Source organism: Falco punctatus, assembly GCF_963210335.1.
Source record: "Falco punctatus genome assembly, chromosome: 9".
In the NCBI taxonomy this organism is placed as follows: Eukaryota; Metazoa; Chordata; class Aves; order Falconiformes; family Falconidae; genus Falco; species Falco punctatus.
In genome coordinates, this window is record NC_137589.1 from 44,753,400 (window position 1) to 44,780,222 (window position 26,823).

General features: G+C 48.5%; 1 protein-coding gene across 17 annotated transcripts in view; it reads left to right on the plus strand.

Moving 5' to 3' along the window:
* Positions 1 to 8,569: 8,569 nt before the first annotated feature.
* Positions 8,570 to 26,823, plus strand: part of PRRC2B (proline rich coiled-coil 2B) — a 53,437-nt gene continuing 35,183 nt past the window's right edge. For 3 of the 17 annotated variants that reach the window (XR_013930544.1, XR_013930545.1, XM_080402936.1), the window contains exons 1-5: positions 8,575 to 9,052; positions 24,062 to 24,229; positions 25,215 to 25,392; positions 25,612 to 25,714; positions 26,727 to 26,799. Coding sequence is in view for 15 of the 17 variants with exons in the window: in XM_080402936.1 (XP_080259062.1) it covers positions 24,115 to 24,229; positions 25,215 to 25,392; positions 25,612 to 25,714; positions 26,727 to 26,799 (469 nt within the window). In the remaining 2 variants the exon portion in view is untranslated. Of the gene's footprint in view, positions 9,053 to 11,397; positions 11,418 to 24,061; positions 24,230 to 25,214; positions 25,393 to 25,611; positions 25,715 to 26,726; positions 26,800 to 26,823 lie in introns of those variants that run through there. The other 14 variants (XM_080402933.1, XM_080402945.1, XM_080402947.1 and 11 more) reach the window with 10 other exon arrangements.

A 26,823-nucleotide genomic window follows, 5' to 3' on the forward strand; every position in this document is an offset into this window, starting at 1 on the left:
AGGTTATTAATAACCCCCTGGCAGCGCCTGCCAGCCCTGGCATTGCCTGTCTCTCCTCCACGGCAAGGCGAGATGAGACACACACCCTGGGCAAGGACACGGGCTCCTTCCCGCTGCCCCCCACACCCCATCCCCAGCCACAGGGCTGGACAGAGGTGGTGTGAGGCTTGTGAAGAGCTCTGGAGAGACCCCGAGGCCCCTACACCTCCTGCCAGCACAGGAGATGCTCCTGGTGCTGCTAAAATTAGCCTCATTGCACCCTCGTCCCAGGTCCTTTGTTTTCTTGCACCTAAAATCAGCCCTGGGCCAGGCTGAAGGGCAAGGGAGTTGGGCTTCATGGATGCCGCCTGCCCCTTCCCTGGGATGGGACATGCTGGGTGTCCCCAGGTTGCTGCAGACCCCAGTGAGACTTGGCTCCCACGTCCATTTGGACAGGGTGGGGTCTGCCAGCCACCAGGTTTCCATCTGTCTCTGCTGAACCTCTGGTCACAGCCTTTGCCTGCACTCCTCTTCACAGGTTTGCAAGGGCACAACAGAGGAGCCACAGGTCCCCTGGAGACCCTGCAGCTATGCTTGGGACCGGGGGAGTAAAGAAGAGCACATTCAGCAAAACTGTGGCGACAATACCATCTGGGTTTGGGCTATTCCAGGGGGAGTGCAGAGGCTGCAAGCAGCCTTCTGGGGGTCCCTGAGCACTGGGGGTCACTGCCAGCCCTGGGGCACGCAAACCAGAGCTGCTCAGGTCTCTTCTTGCCTGAGGTGGGCTGCAACACACCCACATCTCCGCCATGTTATTAAAAAAACAACACTAGCCCCAGAGGGCTCAGTGAAGCTGCTAGGTGATTCGGCATGAGCATGAGCCAGGCTGTGTTTACTAGGGCTGGTGCTCATTAGCCAGGTTCATTAGCACTCCCTGGGTAGGTTTTAAATAGCAAAGTGGGAGCTGCCCTCCAGGTCTGGGGCAGCCCTGGCTGCAGCTGGAGCACTTTTCCTTTTCCTTCCCTCCTGCTTTAGTTCTTTCTTCTCTCCTCACCGACTTCTGCAGGCTGCAACGTGTAGAGGTGGAGGCTTTGCTCCCGCTATCGTAAATCCCCTGGCATTAGAAGTAATGAGCCAAGCTCCTCTGATCACCCTCAAGAAGGCTGTGTCTTCTGCAGCCTGTGGGCAGAGCTGGAGCTCTTTGCTGAGCCCTGGGGAAGCTCCCAGAGCCTTGACAGCTCCATCCATGGTTTGTTACCTTCCCAGTCTTCCTCCTCTCTTGCTCTCCCACCGAGCTCAGCCTGCAGACTTGTCCCTGCTCTTGTTGGGGACCAGAGTTTGGGAAGGGGACTGCAGCCAGGGAAGGGGACAGCACTAACCTCTGCACCTGTACTCTGGGCTGCCCCAGCACCTCGGCTCCGCTTGGTGTCCCGAGACAGGGCACCTGGGCTCCCTGCCATTGATGTGGCTGTTTCCCTCCTGCTGTGCCCCATCATGAGGCCATGTGGATGGAGAAGGGAACTTCGCTGCAGCGTGGATTCATTTCATCTCTCCCTATTGCTCTTTCACCTCCTTGTCCTTCCTCATTTCCCTCCCAGAGCTCTCCCCCTGTTTTCCCTTCCTCTCCGGCTTTCTCACCCCCATTTCCCATCGCCTCCTCTACACCCCTGTCCTCCCCCATCTCGGCCCTGCAGCGGGTGAAGGGCTTCAGCCCACAGCACGAGCACCCACTCGACGCCGCGGCCTCTCAGCACCAGCAGCGGGTGCAGGACCACCGCAACCGCAGATAAGCCGAGCAGGCTCTTTGCCCCCGGGGGAGAGATGCAGGGGACGGGGCTGGTTGCTGCCCGACCCCTGCCGGCGTGGTGCAGCCCCCCGGGGCCGCACGGTGCCTGGCAGCCCCGGGGCTGGGGCCGCAGCCCGCCCGCCGCCGGCTCCCAGCCTGGATTTGTCGCTCCCTCTAGTGGGGACGCGGGAAGATGTCGCCTCCGCCCGGGATCCCGGCCCCGGGAGGGCGGCCCGGAGCCCCAGCCCCTCGGACAGCGGCGCCCCGGGCCGCGGTGCACCCCATGCCCGTGTTACAGCCCTGGGGAGCGGGGCCCCTCGCCCCCCACGCCAGGGGAACCCCCCCTGAAGCTGCACCCCGCGCCCGGTGGCTGCCCCGAGGGACGCGGCGCGGGCAGCCAAGGGTCTGCGGTGCCTGGACCCCCGGGGGCTGAGGCTGCGGTAGTGAGCACCCACTGAAATATTTAGGAATTGTGTTAATAATTAAAGAAGAGACTGAACTCCAAAGGGACTTGGTGTGATCTCATGAGACAGAAGGGATAAATCCAGTCGTGAGAAAAAATGCTCCCTCAAGCATAGCATTATTTTATAAATTCTCCAAGAAAAAGGGAATGCTGCAGCTCTGGAGATGTTCCAAACCACAGCCTTTGCTTGAGGGCTCTGGAAGTGAATCCTGCAGCCCCTGTTAATTGCAAGTTACATTTCTGTCTCTGCACGTGAGCAGGATTCACAGGCTGGCTGGGCTGTGATCATCCTGTCACAGATCAAAGTCAAGCTTGTCAGGGACAGCGAGAGTCTGCTTGCTTGCAGCAGGGGTTGCAGCCCTCCCAAAATCACTACTTCTCATCAGCTTCATCGTTCCCTTTGGCAGGGTGAAGCAAGATACTTTTGAACTGTGAAACAACAGCTGTCTCGCAACACATGGAGTGGAGGGATCAGATGGGTGTGATTGGAGGCTGGAACCCTGAACCCAAACACGTCTGTGAGTTCACATTCCTGCCACATCTGTGGTCATTACAAGGGTTTCAAGGTAGCAAAAAAAAATATTTATATGTTAGTTTAAACCTGGACTGTATATGCGGCATTGCAAAATCAATTACTTTTAAGTACCTTAAAACCCTTTCAATAAATTTGGGGAAAGTATGGATTTGCCTATCCTTCTTTTCCATTTTGAGGAGGTTCCCCCCATCTTTGTCAATGCAGGTCTTGTGACTAACTCCAGCTTCAAATATTTGGCTGAGTTTGTCCCCAAAGTAGGCTGCTGTTTTCACGATGGGATGTACTAGAGTGAATGAAATGGTGTTTTCAAAGGAGAGTGGGGTTTGTTGCTAAAATATCCAGATCAGCTTTGCATGGGTTTGTCTCTAGTGTTGTTTGGGATAATTGCTGATCTTCAGATTTAGAGTGAAATAAGGCTGATGTACCTACTATGATTTACTGTGTACCTACTATGATTTACTATGTACTTACTATGATGTGCCTACATATGATTTGCCTACTCCAGCGGTCTGCCTATGAATTGCCATGAAGTCAGACAGGCTGATCTAACATAGGCATGGGCTGCCTTTCTCAGAAATATTCCATGTGGTTTGAGATACAGCTTCTAGGACCCTATGTCATATAACTGGGTTCCCTTATTTGTCTTGATTTTTTTTTTCCTTAGGCCTTTGAAAAAGGGGGCTTTGACAGAGCAAACAAAGGTGCTAACTACAAAAGCAGATGCTCCTAACGGTGTTTTTTCGTGTGTTCTGGGAGGCAGTATTGCATTGAAAAAATAGCTCTTCACCTGGAAAAACTTTAGTACTTGCCCCTCTGCCTCCCTGTTTTCTCCTCTTTTCTGAGTGTGCTGAAAACTCAGCATGTCACCAACAACCTCTGGAGTCTTTTGAAGAACACAAACTGTCACGTTATGAGAAAGATGCAAAGTGCTGCTTGAATTTTTCTTGAACCCCTTGCTATTTAGGCATCCAAGGCTGTATAAAGGCTTCCAAGTGGATGTAGTAAGAAAGAGTTTGGGCTTTAAAAGCTGCTCTTATTAGCTTCTGAACAGCACAGCCAAAGGAAAAATCACCAAGGCAGGATGAGCAGAAGCAGTGGTCTTGTTTTGCAGTTAAAAAAAGTTAAAACACAGGGTTTTTTTGCAGTTAAAACACAAGGAAAAACTAAAGTCATGGCTGATGAAGTGTCTCCAAAATACTTGCAGTATCAGGCAACTGGTACTTGGTTCTCATTGCAAACAAAGCTGAGCGCTAAAGCCAGCTGAAAGCAATTCGCTTCTTATTGGGAGAATAGTTTCTTCCTTTTAATCAGCTCTGGTTTAAATTATTTCCTTTTCTAGTGCCTTAAATAGTAATTTTGGTTTGTCCTTCAGGCAGCCAGCATTCGCTCACGAAGAATGGTGTGGGTCTGCAGACTTTAAAAGGACAAACAATAATCTGGCAAACAGAAATACTTCAATGGCATCTCGTTTTTATACAGAGCCTGCAACTCCCATGGGCTGCAAAGGAATAAAGAAAAGAAATGGCCGCTATCTGATCCAGCAGCTACAAGGAGCAATAACTAACTACTTGAATCTGCTCTCATTTGGGAAATTGGGGGCAGGGGAAAAAATAGCAAACAAGCCCGCAGCTGCGGGCACCCAGTCTCCTTTGCTGTACGAAGGAACTGGTGGGTTTGTCCTGCCTCTGGTGAAACTTGGTGGACAGTGAGAATGGGACCATCTTAACTAAAGCCCTTTTTTCTTACACCTGCTTGTAAAGTAAATCTTTGTATATATATAATGATTCAGCAATCTCAAGGCCAGAGATGGATTCAATACCCTGTGAACTGGTCAGCTATTCAACAAATGCTGGGGGAAAAAACCTAAGAGACTCTACAAACTGTCTCTGAGAGCAGAGCTATCACAATCGCATTGCAAGACACCAGATACTTAAAGCAGATGCACAAAGGGGATCATGCCATGAGTTTGTGAGAGTGAGTGTAGTATTGCAGTCTTTGCTTTCCCAGATCACATTTAACCCCGTTTGGAGTAAAAGCCAAGACTCCCGGGTTTTCATCTTTTCCCATTCCTAGTATTTCATACTCCGTTTCAGCTTAGAAAGGTCAGAGGCTTCAGCTTCCCTCATCATAACCACCTCTTTATTTTTCTCAAAAACAAGTTTATGAAAACATCTCTATTGATATTAGATATCAATATAGATAAAATATATAATATATATAAATATTATAAATTAAAATAAAATAAGGGGGGTGGGAGTGAAATAAACCTTTTATATTTGAGACCCAATGTCCCTCTGTTCTATTAGAAGTCTAGCTTTCAAAGAATTTCTTTATATTTGGATAACACAACGTCATACATGGGATTACAGAGAACTGCCAGGGCTACTCAGGTCTTCTCTCCCACCTCATATGTGACAGCTCAACTCTACTGATGCTCTTACTGACTGGGTTTTGAGTTTGAAGGCCCTGTTCACTTAGTTGCAGGCTTGAATTTCTCTGTAGCTGTCTCAGATGAGCTAATGAAGTCAGTGCAGGCATGAGGCATTCTTGATTTAGACACAACTGAATCTGAAACTGATTTTCGTGTTTCAGGGCACAAATCAGCTCCTACCTCATGGGATTAGAAAGCATATTCTCTCATGGACAGGTTACTCCATGACCACCTCATGTTTCTTCTGCAGCAGCTGATGCTGGCTGAGATAGATGGAAAACTAGGACTGTGGTCTGACCCAGCAAGGTAAATGTGTACTTTGTGTGGGCTGAATGGCTTCTGGATGGGGAACTGAGTAGGATCACTTTGTTTTTTCCAAAGGGATTGTGGAGTTTTGTGAACGGCTGTGAGGGCAGTAAGGCCCTGTCTCATGCTACAGGCTGCTGTTTACAGCTGAGCGAAGTGCTACCAAAATGGCACAGGAACATTTAGCCTTCAGTTGGCTCTACTGTAAATCACCTTGCATGATGCAAGCCATGGTCAGGGATTTATAGATTCAGAGCAAATTTTTGTAGAAGCTGTAGAATATAATAGTAATTCTATTATTTCTAGCAAGCCTTAGACCACAAGATATTTCTGTAAATGCTAATTCTATACTAGAGCTGTAAGCCCTCTGCGATGGTTACTTTCTGTTTGACAGGATTCATCATTAGTGGAAGGATGAAGTACATAGCAGGGTTCTGCTCTCACTTGTAATTAATCCTGGGAAGAGGAAACAGGACTCTTCCTGCTCCAAGTGAGTTTGACTCTCTCGTCCATAGGATAATTTGCTCTCTGAAACAGATCAAAAATCAGAGTGGGTGAGCAGTCCTTTCAGAATGGATCCTGCACAGAGTTGTGCATTGAACTTCATCCAGGTGAAGACTGTTCATCAGTCTCTGCCCAAACCTCTTCTCGCTGTCAACGCTCCTCCCTCACAGTGTTGTGGGTCTAATCCCACCATCTCTCATCTTACACCAGTTGTTTTGGTTTATACACAGGCAGGCAAAAGATGGTGCAGGTCATTTGAAGAGCAGCACAGGAATTGATCACATTTTGCCAAGGTCTGGTGGTGTCCCCATGTACCAGGCTGCAGTGGAGCCATGCTCTTCCCTTTGGTGGTGGGGACAGACTATGTCCTTTCACTGTTGAGATCATGCCCAGTTTTGAACAGTGAGATGAAGAGAAGCCCAGCCCCACCACAGCCCTGAGCCATAACACTTGCAAAGCTCTATAAACTCGGCCTTGGCACACTGCTGGGAGCAGGTGGAAAAGCCATGAGTTTGTGGGGACTGCAGTGTACACACCTGGTAATGCATGTAGGCTTGGCCTTCATTTGTTTACTTTGGCCTTTTGATCTCCACAACAGGTTGCATTAGTTTTGTCTTTAATTGGCACATGTGTATTCCCTTGGCCTTGGGTTGTTGCCTTGGAGATGCACAAGAGACCTTGGAAGAACTGCTTATTACAGCAGCAGGTGTGCATAACGCTGACCTGGACAAGCCTGTGTGAGTCACCTGCTGATGGTGTGGGTTGTAGGTGGCTGCACGAGTCACTGAAATTGAGGGGATCCCACACTGCCTGATCAAAGCTGCCAAAGGGCAGCTTTAATGCCTTCGGGTGCTTGTTACTGTGCATCAACAGCGTGTGGGACAAGATGGTTCACTCTCACCTTCCTCCTCAGCTGAAGTGAGATGGCACGGTGCTGTGGAGTAGGGTGGCTGAATGTGAAAAGCAGCAGCCCGAATCAGAGGCACTCTTCGGAAATCTGACTGACCCGTAGCTTCTCTCATGGAGGACAGCGAGGTTTGTACAGGCAGGAGGCAAGTTAGAAGAGCTATTTGTGTGTGTGCGCATGTGTGTACTTGACCGATGAGAAAAGAAAAACTAAATATGCCGGATTAATGCCCCAGCTGCCTAGTGAGTCGGTGTAAGTAGGAGTTTGCTAATGTCAGGAACGAGGGGGGGCTCCTCCATGCGAGAGGCTATAAGAAGGGACATGGAGGGCATGGGCATGCTGGCTCTTAGACAGAAAAAACATGCAGGAAAGTTGAGATGAGACACCAAAGGGGCAGGAGTAGAGTGTAATACTTTGATATCCAGAAAAGGAGGGGATCTGACAACCAGATGATGGTTTTCAGCCGTGCTGGTGTGTCTCTTGGTAGCTCAGTGCCTGGCAACTTCGATAGCAGCACAGATCAACTGTAGGAACATCCCATATGGTCCAGAAAGCTGTTCGTGCATTTCCTCCCTCTGCATTACTCTTGATGACTGCTTGAGATCAGACACATCCCTCATGAGCCTTGATCCAGGTGCTGGGCCTTATGCTGTTCTTGTAACCTGGGGAGAGGTGGGGGCTGTTCCTCCTGAGGCATTGCCTTCACCAGGGAAATGTGCTGCAAAATCCCTGTAAAGCCACCTTCCCTTCAGGGCAAGGGCACGCAGGGTGACCGCACATGGCTGGTGACCCATGAGCAAGCTGAAGAGTGCATTTGCAGGAAGCCAGCTATTGCCCAGGTGCTTGTCCCACACATATATTATACACATACACACGTATATATTATGTGTATGTGTGCACGCCATTTTTGCAAACTGCTGCGCAGTCCCTACGAGATAAATGCATGCATAGCTGCAGTCTGGCCTTTCATCACAAAATGCAAAATGTCACACTGACAGACACTGGTGTGAGTCTGCAAGGGGACAGGGAAGGAGAATTAGAGGGAGACTGGTCTGGCCTCCAGTGCAAGGAGACCACATCTCCCAAGCTAGCAGAGATGCTCTGGGCAGAGGAACTGCACTTCATAGCAACTTCTACACCACCACCTGTGGTGCCAATTTCTTGCTGGGAATGTGGCTCTTGTTTTCCCTGAAGCTCTTTTTGGGCCCGTTTTGCCCGGTGAGGCTACTTGCGTTTTATGGCTTGGTAGAGTTTTTTGGGACAGGAGTGACTGCCTTGCTCTATTGCATTCACTTCCATAATCGTTAACGAGAGAACAAATTAAAGGGTATTTCTGGACTGAAGTCCTTCCAAGGGGCAGCTCCTCCGGGCTGCCTTTGGACCCGCTGCCCGAGCCCATGGAGGGGCGCAGGGAGCCTTCACTGGTACCTCCTGGTCCCGCTGGTCACCCCACGGGCCCACCACACCACAGGGGGCAAAATGCTGAGGGAAAAGCTCCTGGGAGGAGCTCCCCCTGCGCGGTGGCAGGAGCTGGGGAGGCTGCAGGAGGATGAACCCCGCAGCCGTGAGCTCGGCGTCTCCCTCAGCGCCGAGCGCGGCGCCTCTGGGCTGGCGGGAGCCGGGCTGCGCTGCCCGCCCAGCCCCGACGCCTGCGTGAGGGGCCGGCCACCCCGCCTCGGCGCTCTCGGGGAGCATCCTCCCCCGGGGCTGGCCGGGCGCCTGCTGCGGCCCGTGGGGTGCGGGGAGAGAGGGGCTGGGGGTGGAGGCAGCCGCTATGGCCGCGGCTCTGCCTCTTGGCTCGGCATCCCCCTCCTCCCCGCTCCATCTTAGGCCGGCCCTGCGGCGCCGGCGGAGCCCTGCAGGCGGCGCTGTGCGGAGGGCGGCGGCGCGGCGCCCTCCCGCGCGGGATTGACAGGCCGGGCCGGGGGAGGAGGGGGAGGAGGAGGAGGAGGAGGGAGCGGCAGCGAGAACCCGTATCGCCCCGCAGCCCGCCGCCGCCGCCGCGCAATCCGCCGCCATCCGCCGCGCCCCGCGCCCATCGTCCCTCCGCACCCGGCTCCCCAGGCACTCCCGGCTCCCCGCCACCACCACAGGTGGGTATCGGGGGCCGGCGGCGGCGGCGGCCGCGGATATTTGGGGCGGTGAGTGGGGCCGGGGGGGAGGAGGAGGAAGGGGAGGGAGAGGGAAGGTGGGACGAGGCAGCCCTAAAATGGAGCCGGAGCCAGCGGCTGCCTGCGGCTGCAGCACCCCTCGGCCTCCCGGCTCGGCCCAGCGCGGGGGGAGGAGGCGGCGGCGCGGCCCAGGCGGGTCCCCCGGCCCGGGGGCCTGGCGGTGGGGGGCCGGAGGGGCCTGTGGGGGCGGCCCCCCCTCCCTGGCTGCCGTAGCCGCCTGTGTTTATTGTGCGCCCCCCGCCCGCCGCGGGGATGGAGGCGCGGGGGCCCTGGCGGGGCCCGTCCCCGGTGAGGGCCGCGCCAAGGCCCGCGGGGGGCTGGCGGGGGCCGCCCGGGCCCGTTGTCCGGCCTCATGCCCGGGGGGGCGGCGGGTGGGTGCCCCCGTGTGCGGCGGGGCTGGAGCCGCTCCCGCTCCCTGGCGGGGCGCAGCCCGGGCCGGGGGGCGCAGGGGGGAGCTCCCCGCCGCAAAGGCAGGTTGTTTTTCTTCAGCGTCTGGAGTGTGACACAAAGATATTTTTGTCGCGCCGTGTGTGTGTGGCTGAGGAAAACAAGGGGGGGGGGCATCCAGAAGGCTCGGCCGGTTTGTTATTGTGCGGGAGCCTACAAAGGGGCTGCTGGGGCTGAACTGCGGCTTGGGGCGGGGGGCGGCTGCGGGGGCGGGGGGGTAGGATGGAGTTGGTGTGCTTCGGTGCTGGGCCGGCTTGTTAGGTAGGTTGGAAAAGCTGGTTGTGTTTTGTTTGTGTGTTTTGGTGAGGAAGGAGTTTTTCATCTCTGTGGGAGCAGCTGCGCTGGCAGGCTGGGGAAGGGCTAATGCGGGTCCTGGGACACGGTGCTGAGCAGTTTCGCCGGGGGGGTGGGTGGTGTGGGGGTGTTGGTGGTGAACTAGGAGGGGGTTTTCGTTAAGGTGGTGACAAAAAGCCACTCATCCCCCCCCTCCCCCGGTCAGAGCTGGCAAAAGGGGTTTGAATGAGCTAGGAGTCGTGGGGCTTGCTAGGAAACTTGGTTTGGTTTGGTTCCGTCTCCTGAACTTGCAAAGAGTGAGAGATGGTTTTGAGTATCAACTCATCAAATATGTATATATTGATGTTATTGGCGTTTGGGGTGGTAACATATGATAAACGTTTAGGACTTTAGTAATTTTGTATCTTTCTAAGCACAGGTATCAAGTATAAGCATATTGCAGTGTCTGCATCATCTGCTGTAGTCTGCTGAGGGGGGGTGGCATCCCGCCCCTTCCAGGGCTGAACCAGGACTGGTTTGTAGTGGAACTTCTGTTTGTGTTAAGCCTTGTCTTACAGATTTACCTGGGGCCCCCACTGGAACGGGCCCTTTCAGAAATAGCTGGTCCCTGTCTTAGGGAGCCCAAGTTTGGAGAATCGACTCCTCGTGAGTAGATTTCTCTGATGTAAACTGGCGAGGATGTTACTTTTGAACCTGCCTTTTCCACGTTCACTTGGCACTGGGGTTAGTTAAACCCAAGAGCCCTAAAATCTACTGCTGTGGGTCATGGGCTGGAGAGTAAAGTCACCTGGAAGAGCTGGGGAGGCTGATAACCAGATTCTGGAAGTGGAATTCAAAGAGGGGGGTAGAAAGTGGAGGTTTTGGGCTGACTTCTCTCTGTAGAGTTGGAATGGCTACCTGCATTTTTCACTCCCAACGACATATTGTAAGTGGGCCTGGGTTTTATCAGGAGCACATCTGGGGTCCCTGATATCTTCGTAGGTTCATCATGGGTGATGCTACTTCTATCAGGACTGTGGCCTAAGGTTTTTCCCAGTTAGCAGAGTCTGGTTTTGGGGTATGATAAACAAGACCTCACCCATATGACCTCATTGAAGTGGTCTACTATTTTTCTCACAGGTAAAAAGTTCAGATTAAAAAATCAAGACAAATAGCAAATGCTGTTTGAGATCGCTGCTTTGTTTGTGTGTAGTTTTGTTAAACACGTGTTTCTCTAAGCCAGTATGAGTACATCTGCTGTTAGCAGTGTTTTGGGTTTGTGTTTAATTTGATATGTATTTTGAATAGAAGTTTTTTTGTGTGTGTGTGTGGCTTGAGTAGACTGGATTTTAGAACTCTTTCAGCAGTCTTCACTGATAAAAGATATTTCTACATGACTTGAGCGGATACCTTTTTTTAAAAAAAAAGTAAACCACGAGTTTTATGTAGGTTTCCAGAGTTGTCTATAGTGCCTTGGTGCCTTGTTTTTTCTAAATTCAGAGAAATTTTTTTATTTGGTTTTACAGTGCATTTTTTTATGAACTGTGGGCTTTTTTTCCTGTGTGTGCATGAGAGCGTAAAAGTGAAACTTTGCCAACTGGCTGAAGCTGCAAAAGTAAGTAAATAGTCCATACAAATGCTGGAAAGGAGATGCAGGGTTTAAAAGTATTTTAATTTGAATAAATGTGAGTAATGTTCCTAAATAATTTTTATAGAAATGATTTAACTTTTCAGTGACGTTTTAATAAAGCCTTTTATTAACGCTCTTTGTAAAAGGTAACTTCAAAGGCTAATTTACTTGAACAAACCCTTTCTAAAAGTAGAGGTGGCATTAGAGTCCATATTTGTCTTACGCATCTGAGTGATGCTATAAAGACAAACAATCCTTAGTCCTCCTGTGTGTGGCACTGATGCTGTTGCGTAGCACCTGATACCCATACCGTATCCTTCTCATCCTGCAGGGTATTGCATCTGAGGTGTAACGGGGGAATATGAGAACCATGGTTTTGGCATGTCTGGTAGTGCCTCCAGTTTGCCTGAGCTGTACAGTACAGAGCCTGTTAGAGCACCCATTACAGAATTACCTGACTGTTCAAGATTCAAAAGTGTTGGCTGCTCAAGGCCTTCATTGTACTTAACTATTTGAAAGTATTTAAGGGGGAGCCAGGCTAACTTTTAAGTGTTCCTGCATTGAAAATAATAGTAAGCCATTTCTTTATTTTCTTGTAGAATGATAGGATGTACAAAGAGATTTTTTTCTATAGTGGCATTTTCAGTTGTAGTTGTGTGTTTTCTTGTTGTAGGAATAGAAGCAATATGAACACGAGAAACTTACTGAATGAAGGATGGTAACTTTAGGGGAGGGAGGGAGAGGGCTGGACCTCTCACCCCAGCTCCTTTACTAGATTCCTCATTTATTCTGCAGGTTGGCAGTGGGGCTGTTGTCTCAGTGGGCCTTGCTCTTCAGCTAATCGTGCCTTGTAAGTGGGTTTTGTTTTTCAGTTGGCACTGACTCATTCTCCTAATAGGTCGATAATTTCATAGCTCTTTATCACTAGTTTGTCATTTGGAACAGAAGAAATACTGTCAGGTATCAGACAATGAGGTGAAAGCACAGTGAACAGGTAAAGCCTGAGGAGGTGCAGCTTGCTACTTTGCAGAACATCTTTTTCTAACTGCTGACATTAAGTGACTTTCATGACAATGTGCTCCTGAAAAGCATTCTCTGAAGGGGGTTTTGCACACACGTGCAAAACCCATCTAGTTTGGTTGAAGGGTTGTTCACAGGAAGAAAAAATGGGGCTAAAGCAGGTGGTATTACAATGTTAAGCGTCACTGAAATGTAGCTTGGACTGATTTTTAGTTTGTAACTTGTACTACTAGTACTCAGGAAGTTCTCTGTGTGCACATGTGTGTCCTGTGCAGAACTAACTAAGAAACTTGAGGTTGAGCCATTTATTTTGGAGCAGAGCTGTTTGGATGTGTATAGCTGAAAATCCTGATACAGTTTTTTTATTATTTTTTGGTCTGGGAGGATTGGGACCATAATTGAAGTGAACTGGAGGTTGGTCTCTATTTACCTCTGGCATTGATTGGTTGTGAAGCTGCTTGACTTGCAGTGCAGTGGGATCTGTGAGGACAGAAGGTGGTTTTGAGGTGTTAAAAGGCGTATGTGCTGTTCTGCAGGAGGTCTTTGTACTTACAGCCAAAACGCAGCGTCTGTATTTTGGTTCTGAACACCTCAGTTTCCAGGAAAGTACTGGTAAACCGGAAGGGGCAAGAGAGTTCAAAGTTACATCTTTAAGAGACTATGGATATTAATTTGTGGAGAACTGGTGAAACCTATCATACCTTGAGTGAAAGGGAAGAGGGTAGTAAACAAGCAAAAGTGAAAGAGGAGCTGAAGGTGAGCCAGTCTGAAGTGCAGAGAAATACAGGAAAAATACCAGGCAGAAAGCAAGGACTTGCTAAGAGCACCCTGGGATCCGGCCAAGAGGACCACTCCGTTGGACTGTAGTACTTCAGATGTCCACAGGGCTTCAGTTAGCTGTTGGGAACATCCTCAGTAGCCTTTGTATTTCACGTGAGTAGCACTTCAGAGGGGTAAACTGTGTACTATTTGCAGAGTTAGCACCCTGATGGAAGAGATTTGGTGGAGGAATCCTCCTTGGGTAGCTGTTGAGACATTTTAGACAGGAATTGTAGTGATGGTGCTGCAGGGAGTGAATAGAGACAGGTTTGAAGAGTTTGCATGGGGACTTTGCCTCCCCCAGGCACTTCTTGTGTGGGAATATGGTGATTTTTTTGGAAGAGTTCTGCTGTGGGGTAGGTTCTTCAACTGTTCCTACCTGTATGTGGGCTGGGAGCCCGTACAAAAGCCTTGAGTGCTCTTGTTCAGAGTTTGGAGTGGGCTGTGAAGCAGGCAGGGGAGTAGGGAGGTGCTCAAGAAACCTCTCCAGCTTCTTCGTGGCTGGAATAGTATGAAGTATGGTTTTATCTTTTACTGAAATAACCAAAAAATCAAGCTCCCACCTAGCAGTTGAAACTTCGCAGACCTTCACTTAGCAAATTCATGAGATCTGAATGTTATTATGTTGTTTGTCTTCTGCATCTGAGCAAAATGTTGGCTTTAGTGGTGCCTGTGATCCTGTTGCAGTGAAAACGGTGTATGGGATGGTTCATTTAGGAGGTGATCGTGGCATTCCCTGTCCCAGCATGCAGACCTGTTCCTCCAGAACTCCTCTGGAGCAAGGCTTCTTCATGCTGCTGCTGGCCCCACAGCGTTAGGAAAGTGGTGTGATTCAGAGGGTGGTTTCCAGCTCCAGCAAGCGGGAGATGAAGGGTCTGTTTCTTGCTCTGCCACTCAGCACGGCTGCAGAGTCCTGTGGTGTCATTTTCCTATTTGCAAAATAGAAGTGATGATGCTTACACACCTTGTCAGTTACCCACTGTAAATATCTATGTAAATTAAAGCATCTGTGAAATGTTTTCACTTCCTGTCTAGTCCAGATGTCCTGTGCATAGTCTGAGTTTTTTAGCTCTCCAGAAAAGCTAAAGCTACCTAAAGCTCTCTAAAGCTCCTTTCTTCAGAATACCGAATCACACCGCATGTAACATGGTTTCTTGCCACCTTGTGCCTGTGTCTTTTTCCCATCAGATTCCTGTTAGCATCCTTGGCATTCATGTGTAGCGCAAATGGCTGCTCTGAATAGGCTTCCTGTAAGAAGAATTGCTGTGCAATGCTGCATTGCCCTAGTGTTGTTGAAATTGAGGAACCTAGAGGAATACTTCCTTGGAAGCTTCAGCATCTGCAGTGTTTATGAACTGCAGGCTTGTCTGAAATGCTTGTAATCTTCCTAATGGTTTGAACCGGCTGTGTCAGTCTTGGTGGCTGTGGGAAATCGGAGAAATCTGGTAGAGAATGATGTATTCAGCTCTTGCCAGGGCAGCTTTGTACCCTGCAGTGTGTGTGCTGGTGCTGGCCTGTCTGGCTGTAAAGGTGCCTGCTGGAGGAGCTCCCATCAGCGCCTTGGGGAGGAACAGGACGTGAGGGTTCTGCTCTGCAGGGGTGTACAGGAACCTCTCCCTTCTGTGTGCAGTGAGGGATTGGCATTTGCTGATTAGTATCATTGGGTTTTATCTCTAGTCTTTTTCTTCATATAGGTAACCTTCTGCGCGTAACTGTCGTGGTTTAACACCAGCTGGTAACTAAGTGCCATGCTGCTTGCTCGCTCCCCCCCTCACCCAGAGGGTTGGGGAGGGGAACTGGAAAGGAATGTAAAACACAGGGGTTGAGATAAGAACAATTTAATAGTTGAAATAAAAAACTCAATAATAAAAATTTTAACAGTTATAATGAAAAGGAAGGAGAAGGGGAGAAGAACAAAATCCAAAGGGAAGGGAGAAAACAAGTGGTGCACAATATAATTGCTCCCCAGCCAGTCCTTGAGCAACGATCAGCAGGCCCCTGTTTGTATTCCGTGATGTCCCATGGTATGGAATACCTCTTTGGCTAGTTCAGGTCAGCTCTCCTGGCTGTATCCCCTCCCCATTTCTTGTGTCCCTCCAGCCTTCTGGCTAGCAAGGCTTGAGAAACCAAAAAGTCCCTGACATTACCTAGCAGCAACTGAAAACATCAGTGTGTCATTGACATTGTTCTCACACCAAATCCAAAACACAATACTGCAACAGCTACTAAGAAGAAATTTAACTCTACCCCAGCCAAAATCAGGGCAATAACCTGAGTAGGGGCTGAGGCTCTGAAATCAGTCAGCAGACAGCTGGAGAATGTGGAGCAGTGTTACCAAAGCCCCAATCTGGTAGTGAGGTTCATTTGCCCAAGGTAAACGCCCACCTCCCGATTGCAGTGTGATCCTTCCTGAGACTGCAGAGAAAACAGAGCTGCTTACTCAACAGCTGATGGCATTTGTGTGGAAAGAATCGTATCTATTCCTGAAAAAAGAACTGTTAACCCGAAAGACTGCAAGCTTTGCTCTGATTTCATTTTTTGGAGCTGTGACATCTCTGATCTCCTCTCGACTTGTTTGCTCCAAAAACTACGTTTATTGCCAAGAGATGGAGTAAGTTGCTGAGCTTGGGACCAGGTGAAGGATTTGTGAAGTTTTAGTGACTTCACTGGAAGAATTTCTCTGGGCACTCCTCAGAATCCATCTGTTCTCTGGCAGCAGTCAGTCATGGTCCTTCCGCTTCTTCTTGCCCTGGCTGTGTAGGGCTCTCCAAGGTGAGCTGCGTCTAACAATTCGGAGACTTAGGTTTGGGTTCTGGAGCTGGCAGCACAGGTGTTTCAGCTATGCAACTCTTGCTGTATCTCACCTGGGTTACGTGGGTATCATCACTGTGATGATTTTCAAAAGTCTGTGTGGCAGAAGTGTAGGACTAAGGGAATTTCACAACCGTAAAACACAGTGGTGGTCCTTTTAGTTGTCAGTGATGGAAGAATCTTTACCTTGCACTGTCCTGAGGCCTGGTGCACTGGCCTGACAACAGTTTGCGCTTGTGTGGGTGCCTCCTGCCCTCTTGAGCCCCTCTGGAGCAGTGACAGGGTTAGGTCTGCTTTCTGTGCCAGTGGACAATCTCTTCCACTGGAAGAGGTTGTTCTAGACGTGGTGGGTGCTGCTGTAATGCATTCCCTCCTCATTTGATGACTCTTTACAACTTGCTGCTTTGTGATCAAGAGCTACATTTTCTTTGAGGGTCTTGGTAGGGCAAGTTTAGGTGGCTGGGGGAGAAACCTGAGCTCTGGGACTTCTAATGCTGTCTGTGGTGTTAGCTGAGCAAACTGTTCCTCTACCTTATCCAGCCTGTAAAGTAGGACTGATAGTACTGGCCCTGTTACCCATCAGGAGATCCCGATGAGCTATGTGTGGTCTGTTACTGTTGCTCAGATACCCAAATGCCCAGTTTACCTTAAGTTAGTTGAATGTTGCCAGGAGCTTTTTGAACAGATTTTGCCAACAGAGCATTATACCAGTGATTTCTTTTGTATTTGGATTTAAACTGCTTGCTCATGATCAGCCTCTTGCTTTGGCATTGAGGGAACAAGGTGTATCCGCATATTCTCCATGGACATTCAGATCTCGGAGGAACCCGAGTGGGGCAGAGGGGAAGGCAGGAGGAACCCAAACAGGGCCGAGGGGAAGGCAGAATAACTTGGAGGCTGTAGGTAGTGTGCTTCAAGTCTGGGACTTGGTTGTGAAGGAGCCAGAGCGTAAGTACAACTCTAAGGGTAAAGATTTGCATTTAAATTATGCAGGCAGCTTGTGAAGATCACTAGGTCACTTCCTTTTCCTCTTACACTAGAGAATTGGGGCCTGGATTTGTTGAGACCACAGGTGGTTCTTGCTAAACTGAGCTGCACTATCCTCTGTGAGTTTTGTCTCCAAAATGTGAAAAAGCAAATAATAGGCTTCTTTATTTCTATTGTGTCTTGCCACAGAAGTGCCTACAGGAGGCCACAGCTACTGAGCCTGGCAAGGTTTATGTATAGGTGCGTCAGAGTCAATTTGTGCTGGGTCTTGTCTCGTTTAAAACCTCTGTGGCCTGGATGAGAGGGTAACAAGTGCGTTGTTGATAGCTGGAGCTACCAAGTTGCTCCATGTGGGATACCTTGGTGCCTCTCTGCAGTAATTGGTCATTGATTCTGGAGGGATATGAATGACCTGTAGCGCTTCCTCTTGGGCTGGATACAGTTATTCCTTCCTGACAAGCTGGCACCAGCAGATCAGTTCCTTCTCTACAGCATGATGGGGCAGATGGGCAGAAAACTGTCTTTATTTCTTCAGAAAACTGTCTTTATTTCTTCAGAAAACTGTCTTTATTTCTTCAGAAAACTGTCTTTATTTCTTCAGAAAACTGTCTTTATTTCTTCAGAAAACTGTCTTTATTTCTTCAGAGGGCTGTTGAAGATGGACCCTCCTTTCAAGGAGAGAATTAATTGCACATCTTGGGGTTTTTGCTGCTTGAAAAGGAGAGGGAGTTTCATGAGCACAGGATCTTGCGAGTACTTTCTGTGGGCTGCGGACCAGCTTTCTGACTGGATTTTTTTTGCTCTGTACCATAGTCTTGCATCCTCAGGATGAAGTATTTCTTTGTCTGCATCCTCAATTACTGGAGGTCAGGGCTCCTTTCCATGGTGTGGCATTGTCTGTCCAGCCCTTACAGAAAGGACCACAGAACTCGGTCGTGTTTTTGTATGAATAAAATTGAGCTCTTCTCCAGACTCCAATCTGCTTTATCTGTTTCACAGCAAGTTAAAATCCCCCCTTTCTGGCTGCTCCTGCCTGCCTTCCCAGCTCTGGGAAAGCTGTTTAGCAGAGAGGTGAGACTTTTATATTTACAGGCCAAGCTTGAGGTTATGAATACTTGTTTCCTCTAGAAATGTGCAGCGTTTCAGTAACGGTAGTTGTGTTTCCAGTCTTTTGGTACATGGATAAGAGGGGGCAACAAGTGAGCTTGGTGAAGACAGAGCTGAGAAAAGGAGGTGAGGTCATGCCCTTTCTGCCCCCCTGTTGTCATGTTTTATCTCTGCTTGTAGAGCTCCACGCCACAGAGTTTATGATAGGTACACTGTTCAGAAGACTGCCTCTCCTCTTCGTGGTCCTGCTGCATGTCTCAAATCCAGGGTGGCTTGGCTTGGCTGAGAGAGGCCTGATGATGGGGCTGGCCAGTGGGCAAGTCTTCTGGCAGACAGCCTCCAACAGTATTACTTGGCTAACAGCACACCTCTGTAATAAGTCATGGGAGATGTGATCCTGGTCTCCCATTCCCTGGTTTTACAAGGAGAGAAGGTTCATGGGAGATGCAGAGAGAAGCTGGAATTGTGCAGAATTAAAAAAAAAAAAGTGTTACGGGCAAATATACCTATTCAGCTAGGCAAGAAGGGTCCCCCCTTGTGAATCAGGATATTGGCTGTGGGGTATCTATCTTTTCTCCGCACTGCAGACTGCTGACTTGCTTCTCCCTGTCTGACAGGATTTGGTGCCACGTTGAGGATCTCGGTAGGCCCCTTTTCAGGTGTACTAACAAACCTTGGCAGCTCTCTCTGGAAACAATGCAGTAGAATGACAGCAAACAGTTTCTTGTGGCCTAGACTCTTGCTACAGCCTCTGCCTGCAGCACAGCTCTTCTGCACTGATCCTGTTGACTTTATACTTGAATGCTGATATTCTCCTGTTGTTCCTCTTTACTAAGGAGTTTCTTCTAGGAACTGAATTCTCATCTGCTCCCTTCTCCACTAATCTGATGACCCCTGGGCTTCTACAGGATTCTTCAAACAGGGCCTCTATGAGATATAAGTGCATTTGGCACCAAGCTCCTATTGCAGCTGGTCACAATTTCACCAGAGCTCTTCTGAGGGCAGCCAGTGGTGTCTTTCATTGCTGAGGCAGATGGTGGCTGTTTCACAGATAGGTGATTCTTGGTGGGATATGTTCCATGAGAAGTAGTGATATCTCCCTGTTGACAGCTATGAGAAGTACCAGCAAAATTTACTGTATGTATTTAAAGAAGAGTGAGCATCACTAATCTTCTGTAAAACTATACTATTGTTTTTAAAAAGGTTTCACATTACTTGTAACGTTAGAAAGCACAGTAGATTTCAGCTTAACAGCAACTCCAAACACTTCTCTTTTCTGAAAGCACAGTTCAGCTTCTGCAGCCTATGAATTTCTCAACGATTTGTATAAAATTTCATGTCAAAAATCTTCCTGCTTCTGGAGAAAAGTCTTTTCACGTTAATCTCCATCTGGTTGCTTTGTTTTGTGTTTGTGACTGCTGCTGTGAAGTGAGCAAGGAGTGAAGGTCTGCAGTGGTCTCGAGTCCTTTCCTCGAGTGATTGTGCTCAGTGGTGTGCGAGTAGCTGAAGTGACTCCTTCTAGTGTGTGTGTTACCTTTCATAAATCTGTTTGCCCTGCTCAATTAAGGCTGGCTAACTTCCAGGTATTCAAGATCCATTGAAGGCTTGTGAATAAAATACCAGCAGCCCAGCCTCCTTCATAAATAGACTGACAAAGAGCTTTGCAGGCAATTGCGTTCGTCAGGAGTCTCTCCGTTTGGCTGTGTTTTCAGCTCAGGGGTTTCTAGTTGTTACCAGTGCCAGTAACTCAAGGTTTTCACATGGCTCTTATTGCAAGACGGGCTTCCTGTGCTCTGTAGGTCCCAGCTGTAGCTTTGGGAGTTGCATGCTCTGGCACTTAAAATGTCATTGTTACACTATGGATTAGAATGTATCCCTTTAAAATGCAGTAGACGGGGTCAATACCCAAACATAAAATCCAGGGCAACATGATGTGGACGTGAAGACCCCCAGGGTAGCGGAGCTCTCTGCCCAGGAAGCGATTCTGGTGCAGTTATTTGTACTCTGGGGTCTCTAATATAACTGGTCATACTGCAGTATTTGCTAATTCCTCTCAGACACTCAGTGTTTTGCACTTCAGTGCTGTTCCTGGGTATTACAGGAGACATTGCTAGTCTTGAGAACGGAAGAGTATAGCTCCATGCTAAAACTGATAGTGAATGTTCCCCCAAAGACCTCTACAAACCCAGAGAGAAACCTTGTGGAAATGCTGGCAATTGATTTTTTTTATTATTATTTTTTTTCCCCCTTCTGTAATGGGATAATGCTTCCTTCAGGGTCAGCTATGGGACATGGTAACCCTGAGCACAGGTCAGAGGCTCTGCCGAGGCTGTCAGTTTTCAGTTGTCAGCATTGGCATGCACCTTCTTTCTAGCTCTCCTAATAAGAAGTGTGCGGGCTGGCAGTTCAATTCTTAATGAACTTTATTTTATCATAAAAGGCTTTGCGCTATGCAAGACTGGAAGGCCTTGATGTTTCTTGCCTGGATTCCCTGCTTGACTGTGTGATGGGAGGGTAGTCCAGTGTCATGGCAGCTCTGGGGGGCTCTGTGGCGTCTCTGAAGTGCTATAGGGGACCTGGGTGCTGAGAGATCCCCCTGGCCAGTAACACCCCTGGACTATTTCAGATCTGCAGTTGGCTGCCGCCAGGAGGGATGAGCAGCAAGGTTCTGCCTGCAGGATGGCTCCAGCTGGGCTCAGTGCTGCTGTAGGCTCTGCACAGTGACCATATGGAAATTGCTGGATCTCTCCATGGACTTGTTTTCCCCTTTGGAACGCACACATAAACAGAGCTTTGTTTCTGTGTTCTTTTTTTCAGCTTCAAAGTGTTGAAGGAGTTTGAAATACATTTCACTTACTGTGATAGCAGTTGTGGCTGTCCCAGAAAGTTTGCCAAGGGGCTTCATCCCGATGTGTCACAGAATCACAGATTGGTTAGGGTTGGAAGGGACCTGGAGATCATCTAGTACAACCCTCTGCTAAAGCAGGGTCACCTAGAGCAGGTTGCACAGAATCATGTCCACATGGGTTTTGAACGTCTCTGGAGAAGGAGACTCCACAACCTCTCTGAGCAGCCTGTTCTAGTGCTCTGTTGCCCTCAAAATAAACTTTTTCCTCATATTCAGATGGAGCTTTCTGTGTTGCTGCTGGTGCCCATTGCCCCTTGTCCTGTTGCTTGGCGCTACTGGAAAGAACCTGGCTCCATCCTCTTGACACTCAAGAGGAGTAGACATTGATAAGATCCCTTCTCAGACTACTCTTCTCCAGGCTGAACAGGCCCAACTATCTCAGCCTTTTGTCGCAAGGGAGATGCTCCAGTCCCCTCATCATCCTCATAGCTTCTGCTGGACCTTCTCCAGTAGTTCCCTGTCTCTCTTGAACTGGGGAGCCTGGAACTGGACGCAGTACTCCAGATGTGACCTCACCAGGGCTGAGTAGAGCAGGAGGATAACCTCCCTCGACCTGCTGGCCACAAGCTCCTTTGCTCTGAAGTGGTTGTTTATTCCTCGCTCATCCTTTTAATGATAGAAAATGTAATCAAGAGGCAGCTGAGACCCAGTTACATAACTGTTGTCAGGGTTTCTCTTTGGCACGGTTACCCTGTGTGCTGTTTGCATGCTGACTTTCAGGAACTTGGGGATTTTCTTTTAACCAGCTAACTCCTGAACCTGATGTGGTAGGTTTGGGGGTTTTTTCCCCTCCAATGCCCACTGATTTTTTTTCTGATTTCGGTTTTCAAAAATCTCAGAGTGGATTTTACTGCTTGGGATTGTGCGTGTACTAACTGTACAGAGGTGATGTGGTCTGGATAAACCCTGAGCCAGACTCCCACTGCAAGGCTCGGTGTACCTGTAAAAGCAGGTGGCTGTGCTCCTGCCCACACAGCTGAGGGCTGGCATGCAGCACCCGTTATTCACTCTGGTCCCTGGGGCTCCCCACAACTGTGCCAGTTCAAACAGGTCGTTGTTCTCAGTCCAGCTTCTGCTTTTCTGCCAAGTCTGCGCTAATCAGTGGTTTTTTTCTCCCTTTCTCTTTTATGCCTGTCCTACTAATAAAATACAGTGGAAATGGGCAAGTGAGGGTGGAGCTATTGTTTTCTTTGGCACAGGGTGACATCTGAGCAAAGATTGAACCAGACGAGCGAAAGATCTGTTTGCTGCTCCGCAGGAAGAGGTCCCTCCAGAATGCTGGCCAGGCCTGTTGCCTCCACAAGCCTTGTGCTGCAGCCCTGTGCAGTGGTCCAGCAAAGGTGGCTGTGAGGGACTTCTTGTGGAGCCTGGCGTTTGTCCTGAGCATCCTGTGGATGCTGTTACTGAGAGACAGAAAATGCTTTTCTTCCTCTATCCCTGACCACGCTGCTTGCTGCCCAGCACAGCGTCTGCAGCTTCTTGCTCCTGCCAGGCCTGATTTAAATCCTGCGATGCAAGAGCAAACGCTGCGTGGTATGGGGTTTATCGGTCAGAAACTTGCCCCTGGCAGCAGCATTTAGATGGGCTTTACTTGGCTAGTTGCAGATCACCGTACGTTCTCAAGCTGGCTGTATCCAGCATGTTTGTGGTGTGTGCTTTTTATTTTGTACATAATGCGTGATGGACTAATCCTCTTATCTGCAAATGATGTTTGATAAGACCTTGCAGGTGGAGGTTGTAGCCTCTGGTCAGATACAGTTTCTTTCAGAAAAGTAATTTCTGACTGTGTTTGAAACATGCTCTCAGCTGGATGAGTTTCAGAAAGGGTGAAGGGTGGGAGGTCCAAGACACATAGTGTTTTGTTACTCCAACAGATAGTTGCAACCCTAAGGTAGGACCTAGCAGATGGTATAGTAAAACTGCCAGCAGTTTTAGGGTTGGGAAGCTTCACAACAAGAAAACTGGAAATCTAAAGTGCATGTAAAAAGGCTAGATTAAGCTTCTAGATTTGAGAAAATTTGGAACAGAGAATTATGCTTGAGAAAATGAAAGTTCCATGGAAAGTAAGCGAAGTTTCTTTTCTGACATAAAAGTTGACCTACAGTGTGTGTGTTCCTCATGTTTCAGCTTTGTCCTAGGCCCCAAGAGCCAACAAGCGAAAGCAAAGGGACTGCCTTCGTGAAGGGTGTTAATCACAGCAAATCGTGCCAGCAAAGATCAGAGGGAAAAATTAACCAACCACATCCATTGTGAAAAGTATATTTATAGCTAAAAATGGTGCCAGCAACAGAGAATCATAATCTTTTTTTTATAACATGTTTTCAGGATTCATAGTAGAACTGCTGAACCCATAGGTTTAAGAGTCTGAACTGGTTTCATGTGGGCAGGTTTTTTGGACTCCTTAACTCTGTTAGGGGCATCAAATGGGAAAAGGGAATTTGGAGAAGTAATTCTGTTGCCTTCAAGTGATACTTTCAAAACATTAATTGCTGGTACGGGTTGTTAACTGGCTAGTGTGGAACCATAATCCTAAACATTATAAACCCAGCTACTAGTGCTTCAGTGGGAAACCCAATGATAAATTCCAGGGCATGGTATAAGATACAGTGCTTTTCTGTCATTTATGTTTAGGAATCCTTGTGTATAGCTGCTTATTGCTAGACTTACTCTTTTAAAGCAAGGACTATGTTGACCACCCTCTCGTATTCTCAAACTTCAAGAAGCTCACCTTTTTCAGCACTGGAGTGGCAGGAAGAAAAATGGTGCTGTGGAAAGTGTTCCTGCAGTTCTTTTCAGTTTGAGTCTTAAATCCCACAAGCTTCTTGTGACTAAAGAGGAGGGAGTTAAAACCTTGTAACTTAGTGTGTCAGCTCACTCAATATCTGCAGTTCTAGCAGTTGTGCGTGTTTTACTTTTAACTTGTCTGTGGCTAAATAATCCATTTAACAGTATTTCCCTGGTTCTCTTTTGTTAAAAGGCAGATCGGGAGCGGCGCAGAGAAATTTCCTTACTAGATGACATTTCATCGCAATGTCCGATCGTTTGGGGCAAATAACCAAGGGAAAGGATGGGAAAAGCAAGTACTCGACTCTCAGCCTGTTTGATAAGTATAAAGGAAAGTCAATAGAAGCTATCAGAACTACAGGTAAGAAATGCCTTCAGAGAGCTTCTTTTGGTGTCTTCAGGAGTGGTGTTGTTGCAGAGCTAATTTAGGTTGTTGGTCCTATAGGCAGGATGTCCAGTGGAAGCAGCTGGGTTGCAGAGTTGTTTGTACTGGTGTCTAAGCTTGTGTGTCACTTGGACTTCAGAGAGAATGTCTGCAATTCTTTGTGCTGCTGTTATCATAGGGACATGGAGGAATTACAGTAACACAGATGGGGGATTGTTGGCTCTTTCCTTTAGCCTGTGCCCTTGCTGCAAAGTGGCCAGGGTGCAAACTTAAGTGAAAGCCTTCCAGACAGGGCCTTAGGCTATGCTAAGACGGGGCAGCTAAGCTGACTGAAGTGTCCTAAGTTGGTCAGACCTTGTGTGAGGTGAGAGGCAAGGACTGAAGGCCTCTGGGAAAGAACCTGTATTTGTTTTGCAGCAGTGATACGACCAAAAGTAGATGCTGGGGTCAGAAAAATGGAAATGTTGCCTGGACTGGCTCTTGATTTGGTGGGCGGGTAGAAAACCCAAGAAGATAAAATACCATCTCAATAAATATGATCTAGTAGGCAGAGCTGGAAAATCTAGACCTTGGGACTCCTGGGTTAGATTACCATTCTGTCTGCTAAGAGAGGGACTTGGGTGGCTGCTTCGCCAGGCTGCGAAAGGGTGATGCTGCTTCTCTTTGGTGAAGTGAAAGAGAAGCATCTGCACAAGTAGCTGCAAGACTGTGCGCATTTTCTGTTAGGGAGAGTTATTTCTCTCCCTCGCAAGTGTTGTAAGAGGCTGCCTGTTAGCCAGCTGCTACAACAGATGACTGCCTTGCTGTGGTCCTGTGGGAGATGACCCGTAGACATGGCAGCAGTGGTGCTGCTTGTCATGCAGTTCTGTTGGAACTGCACCCAGCCACCGTATGCTAATTAAGGTTACTTATCTAGCTGGGTATAGCCCTTTGTGACCTGCTGTTGTTCCTTTCTCACTAGTTATTCCTAGACATGGCTTACAGAGTCTTGGGAAAGTTGCTGCTGCCCGGCGCATGCCACCTCCTGCAAACTTGCCTAGCTTGAAGTCTGAGAACAAAGGAAACGACCCCAACATCATTATAGTACCCAAGGACGGTACAGGATGGGCAAACAAGCAGGATCAGCCAGACCAAAAGAGGTAGGTAGAACTACTCTTTGCTAAGTTTTGTCAGGCAAGCAGCAGCAGTTTGTGCACTGCTGTGCTGTGCGTTGGACATCACGGTGATCAGTTTTCTGTTGTCCATGCCAGTGTACAGCCAGTCTTTGCTTGATCTTTTAGCAGTTGCTATATTGCCAGTTGTTGTCTGTCATCTTGCCTGCCGTCCCCTTTGATCTCACCTCTGCTGTGTCTTTTCAGTTCCAGTGTGACGGCTGCACAGCTGCAGGAGTCGCTGCCGCAGCAGGGTTTGCAGAAATCTGTCTCCAATTTACAGAAGCCGACACAGTCAATCAGTCAGGAGGTAGGTGCAAGCGGTTTCTGTGACTGTCACCCTGCTTTCCCTGTCCCCAGACAGCTTGAGGGTTTTCTTTAATTATCCGTATAGCCTTGCACAAGAATCAGCAGACTGTAATTTACAGAACAGCTCCTGTATAATCAATTCTTGTAGAATTGGCTGTCTTGACTCAAAGTTACTGTGTCCCAGGAGGACTGTGCTGCAGTTAGAGTATAATTCTGTGCATGTTACCTCTGTACCTTTCAAGTATGTGCAGAAAGTCTAGCTTCAGTCTAGAAAGAATGGCTGGAATGTGGGATGGTTGGTTAGCGCTTCTAAACTATTTTACTTTGGGTCTAATTCAAGTGTCTGATTCAAGCTTGGTGACAACAGATCCAGCTCTTGCTTCCAGCCTGATGAGACTTGATAAGAGATCTGGCCATGTGGGAGAAGTAGCCAGTGTCAGGACCTGAGAAAGCTACTGGCAAGTAAGAAAGCTTCCACAGAGAGTGCAGGGACCTGGCCCCTCTGTGCTGCAGAATTCACACTTTTACTTTAAAAAAAAATTCCCAGCCCTTGAGGTTCAGGGAAATCAGGACAGGAGTTCTGTTTTGAAGAGAAGAGTGGTTAATGCATGAGAAAGTAGGGTAGCCTTCAAGCTGAGGTGTAGCATGGAACAAATCTGGAAGATTAAGAGGGACGATTTGGGAAAATGCAACAGAACAAAGGGAAAGCTTGATTAGAGGGAGGAAGTCACATGGAATAGTTTGAGAAAATAGTTGGTGAAGGTGAGCAGAGGAGAGATCAGAGGCAGGACAGAGGAGAGGACTTTTTTGCTGTAGCATCATAGTACACCATAGTTGGGAGCAGCTAACTTTAGCCCCAACAAGAAGATGGGGAGACCTGTGGTATCTAGTGACATCTGGGGTGACCTAGAGGTCTGAATTGTAGCAGGTGCCAGCCAGGAAATGAGAAACAGTTACGAGACTTCACTGATCTGTGGGCATCAGGGCTTTTTTGTGTTTTGTTTTGTTCTCAGAGTACAAATTCAGTGCCAGGTGGACCAAAGTCATGGGCACAGCTGAATGGAAAGCCAGCAGGACAAGAAGGTGGTGAGTATGATAAACAGAAGTGGA